This window comes from Pristis pectinata, chromosome X (assembly GCF_009764475.1).
Source record: "Pristis pectinata isolate sPriPec2 chromosome X, sPriPec2.1.pri, whole genome shotgun sequence".
NCBI lineage: Eukaryota > Metazoa > Chordata > Chondrichthyes > Rhinopristiformes > Pristidae > Pristis > Pristis pectinata.
The window spans coordinates 286879-293225 of record NC_067450.1 but is presented as its reverse complement, the minus strand read 5'-3'; the positions used below and the strand labels follow the sequence as shown (position 1 = coordinate 293225).

General features: G+C 45.6%; 1 protein-coding gene across 1 annotated transcript; it reads left to right on the top strand.

The window, feature by feature from the left end:
• The first annotated feature begins 771 nt into the window (after positions 1 to 771).
• On the top strand, positions 772 to 3068 carry LOC127566897 (homeobox protein Hox-C11a-like). The gene is given in 3 exon segments (XM_052009418.1): positions 772 to 1014; positions 1016 to 1448; positions 2836 to 3068. Coding segments are annotated over 3 exon segments (909 nt in total).
• The last annotated feature ends 3279 nt before the right edge of the window (positions 3069 to 6347 follow it).

The window sequence follows — 6347 nt, the reverse complement described above, 5'->3', positions numbered from 1 at the left end:
AGATAAAAAGCACTGACACACACACACACACACACACACGCACACACACACATACATAAACACACACGTACACAGACACACAGAGGGAACATAATACATTCCAAACAGCTACATTTACTTTTTTACTACAAAGAACCTCGTCTATTTTTTTTAATCGCGTAACAGCTAAGAATAAATAACACGTGCACACATACATATATTAATACCTCAGCCCCCGTTTCAAAGCAAGATACATAGTATTTCTGGAAATTACGTTCGGCGGGGGGGGCGGGTTGAGCAGGGGGGTCAGGGAGAGAGCAGGGAAGAGGGGGGCGTGGGTCAGAGTTAGCGAGGGGATAGCTTCGCTGTGAAGATAGTCGGCGGGGGAAGAAAGGCAACAGAGTTTTAATTTACTCTTAAGTTCGATTCCCCTCCACCGCCCCCCCCCCCACCACCACCACCACCAACGCCACCCCACCTCCCGACCGGAATGGCGCGATTGATTTTTATTGGTCGCTTTTGTTGTTGGCGACTTTAAGCTTTGCCTTTCGACTGATGTCCCGCTTTAAGTCCATCGATTTTAAACTCGGTACAAATATCTTCCGCACATCACGTGTCACATCTCGGCCGAGACGTCATCTTCTCTTGGCAATATTTTATTCTCCCTCTCTCTCCCTCCCTCCCTCCCTCTCTCTCTCTCTCTCTCTCTTTCTCTCTCTCTCTCTCTCTCTCTCTCTCTCTGTGTCTGGAAAAGCAGACACGGCGGGGAGGGGGAGGAGGAGGCAGCGAAGGATGTTCAACTCTATGGGCAACCTCTGCGCTCCGACGGGCAAAGAGAGAGCGGCGGCGGTCGGCGAGCGGGGCGGCGGCTGTGTCGCCAACATGTACCTCCCGAACTGCACCTACTACCTCCCGGAGTTCGGCGCTGTGTCGCCCTTCCTGTCCCAGACCGCGACCCGCCAGATCACCTGCCCTTACCCGCCGAACATACCCCAGATCCAGGCGATGCGGGACGGCGCGTACGCCTCCGAAACGCCCCCCCACCAAATGGCACCAGCGGACCGGCTACTCGTACGCGGCGGAGGACCTCTTGCCCCAGGAGTGCCCGCCGCCTCCGCCGCCTCACCCGTCGGTCGGCGACGTGTTTCTCAAGCACGACAGTCCTTTCCCTCACAGACACCCTCTCCACCACACCCACCACCATCACCACCGGCAGGGCGCCGTGACCCCGGCCAAGAACGGCGTGCTCCCCCAAGGCTTCGACCGGTTTCTGGACCCCAGCTACTGCGCGGCGGCGGCGGCAGCGGAGAGGCCGGAGCGGACAGCGGCGGCGGCGGACGCCGTCTGCCTCGGCAAGGCGGAGAAGCGGGATGCGGCCGTGGCCCTGCTGGCCGGCGCGTCTCAGCGCGGGGCGGATAGGCAGAGAGAGGGGACTGTGGTCACGGTGGTGGGGACGGAGAAGACCGCGAGTAACTTTAGTAGGTCCTCTTCCGCCTTTCTGTGTGTGCGTGTGCGTGTGTGTGTGTGTGTGTGTGTGAGAGAGAGAGAGAGGGAGAGAGAGAGGAGAGTAAGAGAGATGTGTGTGTGTGAGGGAGAGGGAGAGAGAGGGGAGAGAGAGTAAGAGAGAGATGTATGTGTGTGTGAGAGAGAGGGAGATGTGTGTGTGAGAGAGAGAGGGGAGAGAGGGAGGGAGAGAGGGGGAGAGAGTAAAAGAGATGTATGTGTGTGAGAGAGAAAGAGAGATGTGTGAGAGAGGTGTGTGTGTGAGAGAGATTAGTGCGTGTTTTTGTGTGTGAGAGACAGTGTGTTTCTGTGTGTGTGAGAGAGAGTGAGAGATTAATGTGTGTTTGTCTGTATGTGTGTGAGAGAGATTAGTGTCTTTCTGTGTGAGTGAGTGAGATTGGTGTCTGGCGTGCATATGTGTGTGTGTGTGTGTGTGTGTGTGTGTGTGTGTGTGTGTGTGTGTGTGAGAGAGAGAGAGAGAGAGAGAGAGAGAAAAAGAGAGAGAAGGATTGGTGTGTTCTGTGTGAGTGAAGACGAGATGGAACGGCGTGTGGCGTGTGTGCGGGTTTGAAAAATGCGAGACTTCTCAGCGCCAAGACATGTACTTGTCCGCTCGCGGTTTTTATGTGGATTTTGTTTATTGAAAGCGCCTCGAATACTGTTTCAACCCCACGGATTTTACGACCAAAAACTGTTTTGAAAAGTAGTCTGTAAGAAGATCCCACGGTTTTGAAAAGGCGTCCACGCGTTCTCTCTCTCTCTCTCTCTCTCTCTCTCTCTCTCTCTCTCTCTCTCTCTCTCTATTAATGTTAAATTCAATCGAGCATAATATAACAACCGCGCGATCTTTCAACCCCTTTGAATTTGCTGTCAAGATTTTTAAAATATCTCAACTTGAAGGGCTCACTAAACACCTTAAAAATAACTCCAGCCGGGCACATGGTTGAATCCAAGTCGCGGCCACGTTGAAATTCAAGTGTAGGGCGGACTTCAGAAATCTTTTTGAAGGAGAGGGGTTGGAAAACTGGTGGGGGTTGTGTGTGTGTGTGTGTGTGTGTGTGTGTGTATCTGTGTGTGTGTATGTATGTGTGTGTATCTGTGTGTGTGTATCTGTGTGTGTGTGTATCTATGTGTGTGTATCTGTGTGTGTGTGTGTGTATCTGTGTGTGTGTATGTATGTGTGTGTATCTGTGTGTGTGTGTGTGTGTGTGTGTGTGTGTGTGTGTGTGTGTGTGTGTGTGTTCAATCTGTCGGATTTAACGGAGACCAACATTTTGATTTGTAAAGAAAAGCAGTGAATTAACTTTCATTTTTCAACTCGCTCTGGTCTCATTTTAATTTTTTTTTGCCCAGGCGGTTCGCGAACGCGGAAGAAGAGGTGTCCCTACACGAAATTCCAGATCAGAGAGTTGGAGAGGGAATTCTACTACAACGTTTACATCAACAAAGAGAAGCGACTGCAGTTATCGAGGATGCTCAGTCTCACCGACCGCCAAGTTAAGATCTGGTTCCAAAACAGAAGGATGAAAGAGAAGAAATTGAATCGAGACCGGTTGCAATACTTCTCAGGAAACCCGCTTTTGTGAAACAGAATTATATTAATATTATGAATATATAAAACGAAAATTCTGTGTATTAAAAAAAATCGTAGACATTAATCCGTCTCCCAGCTCAGCTGCAGAGGGACGGTGTCTAATATATTTAAGGGGAAAGAATTCGTCGTGGAATTTTTTTTTAAAAAAAGCAAAATCACCCGTTCATTTTAAATTTAGTTCCGGCTCTTTACCAGGGTAGTTGCGGTGGTTACCACAGAAGTTATTTTGCAGGGGGAAAAAAGGCAAGTAGGTCATTTCTCTCTCTCTCTCTCTCTCTCTCCCACTCTTGATGTCTTTGACGGGGAAAAACTTTACAAATTGCCGTCTCTTAATTTTTTTTTGTGTGTGTTAAATCTCCCCGATTTAAAGGCGCCCGCGAGGGAAGGCAAAAAAAAAGGACAGCGTTTGGTGTAAATTAATTCAGCAGAATAAATATTGCGACGGCCGCTGTTGATTAGGATTGACAGATTACACAATTAGTTTGGGCATTTAACACATTTTTTTTAAGACAGAAGGGGAATTTTTCTTTGATACGTTGTTGTAAATCTACCATTTCATTGTGTGTGTGTGTGTGTGTGTGTGTGTGTGTGTGTGTGTGTGTGTGTGTGTGTGTGTGTGTGTGTGTGTGTGTGTGTGTGTGTGTGTATGCGCGAATGTTCTTGTTGGAAGAATTAAACAAGTTTTGTAACTAATTTCAGAGATATTTATCTCCAAACACGCCGCATTAGGATTCGTCAGAGACAAACCAAAAAAAAACCACAAGTATCTCTTGCTGTAATCCACTGTGAATCTTTTAAGTTATCGATGCGTTTGCAAATAATATTAATATTAAAATTAATAATAAAATATTGTTAAGAAAAACTTACAACCGGGAGCCTTATTTTAATCCGTCTCCCGGCTTCAACGGTTGAAAGTATGAAAGTTGGAACAGTTGTAAGAGGCCGTGGGTTATAACTGTATTTAGTCAGATCGCCGGCTGACGGGAGAGACGCGTTGCCCGGAGTTCGCTTCGCAGTCCGGGCGCCGAATGGGACATGCCTGCCGATGTAAATGGCCCGGTTATACTTCTGGCTCCACGTATGAAGCAACGGATGACTCTTCTGTTAAAATCCGGAGTTTATGTCTGTCTGTTAAAGGTGGGTTGTAACCCGGCGTTTCCCTGAACACCCCGCAATCAGCATTCGCTCAGTTTCAGTTGTAAGATCAGAATTGCCGTGCGTGGCGCAGGGAGAGGGCTGTATGTACAGATGCATAAATTCTACATGTGTTCAAGGGGGGAATTCAGTACTGGTTTTATTCATGCTTTGTTGGAACGCGTATAAATGTTTTGCGGACGTGCGTTGGTTCTGGGTATCTGTACAGTGAGTACGTGTGAGTGAGAGCGGGAGAATTGTGAGTTGTTTGTATATATATGGCGGGAGGGTTTTTGTGAATGCGTGTGTGTGTGAGAGAGGGAGAAGTACTGGAAATATGACTGTGATTGTATGTAGAGACAAGCATTATTGTGAATATGTGTATGTGAGAGAATATTATCAATATGACTGTGTGATTGAATATATAAATGTGGCAAATTTGTGAACGTGTGTGAGAGAGAGAGTTTGTAAGCGTGACTGCGTGGTTATTTATAAGTGGAGCGTTTTTGTGAATACGTGAGAGAGAGGGGGACACATTGTAAGTATGACTGTGTAATTGCACATATAAATGAGGCATATTTGTGAATGGGTGTGAGAGAGAGTTTGTAAGTGTGACTCTGTAGTTAGATATAAGTGGAGCATTTTTGTGAATAGGTGTGTGAGTGAGAGAGGGGAAGAAACATTGTAAATATGACTGTGTGATTGTATATATAAATGTGACAAATTTATGAATGTGTGTGAGAGAGTTTGTAAGTGTGGCTGCGTGGTTATTTATAAGTGGAGCGTTTTTGTGAATATGTGAGAGAGAGAGGAAATATTGTAAATTTAACTGTGTGATTGTATATATGGGTGGAACATTGTTGTGAATACGTGAGAGAGAGGGGAGATATAAATATGACTGTGTGATTGTACATATAAATTAGGCATATTTGTGGATGGGTGTGAGAGAGAGTTTGTAAGTGTGACTCTGTAGTTGTATATAAGTGGAGCGTTTTTGTGAATAGGTGTGTGAGAGAGAGAGGAAATATTGTAAATATGACTGTGTGATTGTATATATAAATGTGGCAAATTTGTGAACGTGTGTGAGAGAGTTTGTAAGTGTGGCTGCGTGGTTATTTATAAGTGGAGCGTTTTTGTGAATACGTGTGAGAGAAGGGGACACATTGTAAATTTAACTGTGTGATTGCACATATAAATGAGGTATATTTGTGAAAGTGCGTGTGAGAGAGAGTTTGTAAATGTGACTGTGTGGTTATTTATAAGTGGAGCGTTTTTGTGAATAGGTGTGTGTGACAGAGAGGGGAAATATTGTAAATATGACTGTGTGATTGTATATATAAATGTGGCAAATTTGTGAATGTGTGTGAGAGAGAGTTTGTAAGTGTGGCTGCGTGGTTATTTATAAGTGGAGCGTTTTTGTGAATATGTGTGAGAGAGGGGGATATTGTAAATTTAACTGTGTGATTGTATATATGGGTGGAACATTGTTGTGAATACGTGAGAGAGAGGGGGGAGATATAAATATGACTGTGTAATTGTACATATAAATGAGGCATATTTGTGAAAGTGCGCGTAAGAGAGAGTTTGTAAGTGTGACTCTGTAGTTTGGATATAAGTGGAGCATTTTTGTGAATAGGTGTGTGTGAGAGGGGAAATATTGTAAATATGACTGTGTGATTGTATATATAAATGTGGCATATTTGTGAACGTGTGTTAGAGAGAGAAAGATTGTTATGTGTGACTCTGTGTGGTTATTAATTTTAATTAATTAATCTTATTTACAGCGTGGCAACAGGCCCTTCCGGCCCAACGAGTCCGCGCCGCCCATTTTAAACCCAATTAACCTGCCCGTACGTCTTTGCAATGTGGGAGGAAACCGGAGCACCCGGAGGAAACCCACGCAGACACGGGGAGAACGTACAAACTCCTTACAGACAGTGAGGGGAATCGAACCCCAATCGCTGGCGCTGTAATAGAGTCGCGCTGACCGCTACGTTACCGCGCTACTTACAAATATGTAAGTAGAACATTTTTGTGAATACACGGGTGCGTATGAGATTGTGTGTGTGTTTGAGAGAGAAATATTTTAAACGTGACTGTGATTGTGTATGTGAGTGGAACTGTTGTGAATACGCGT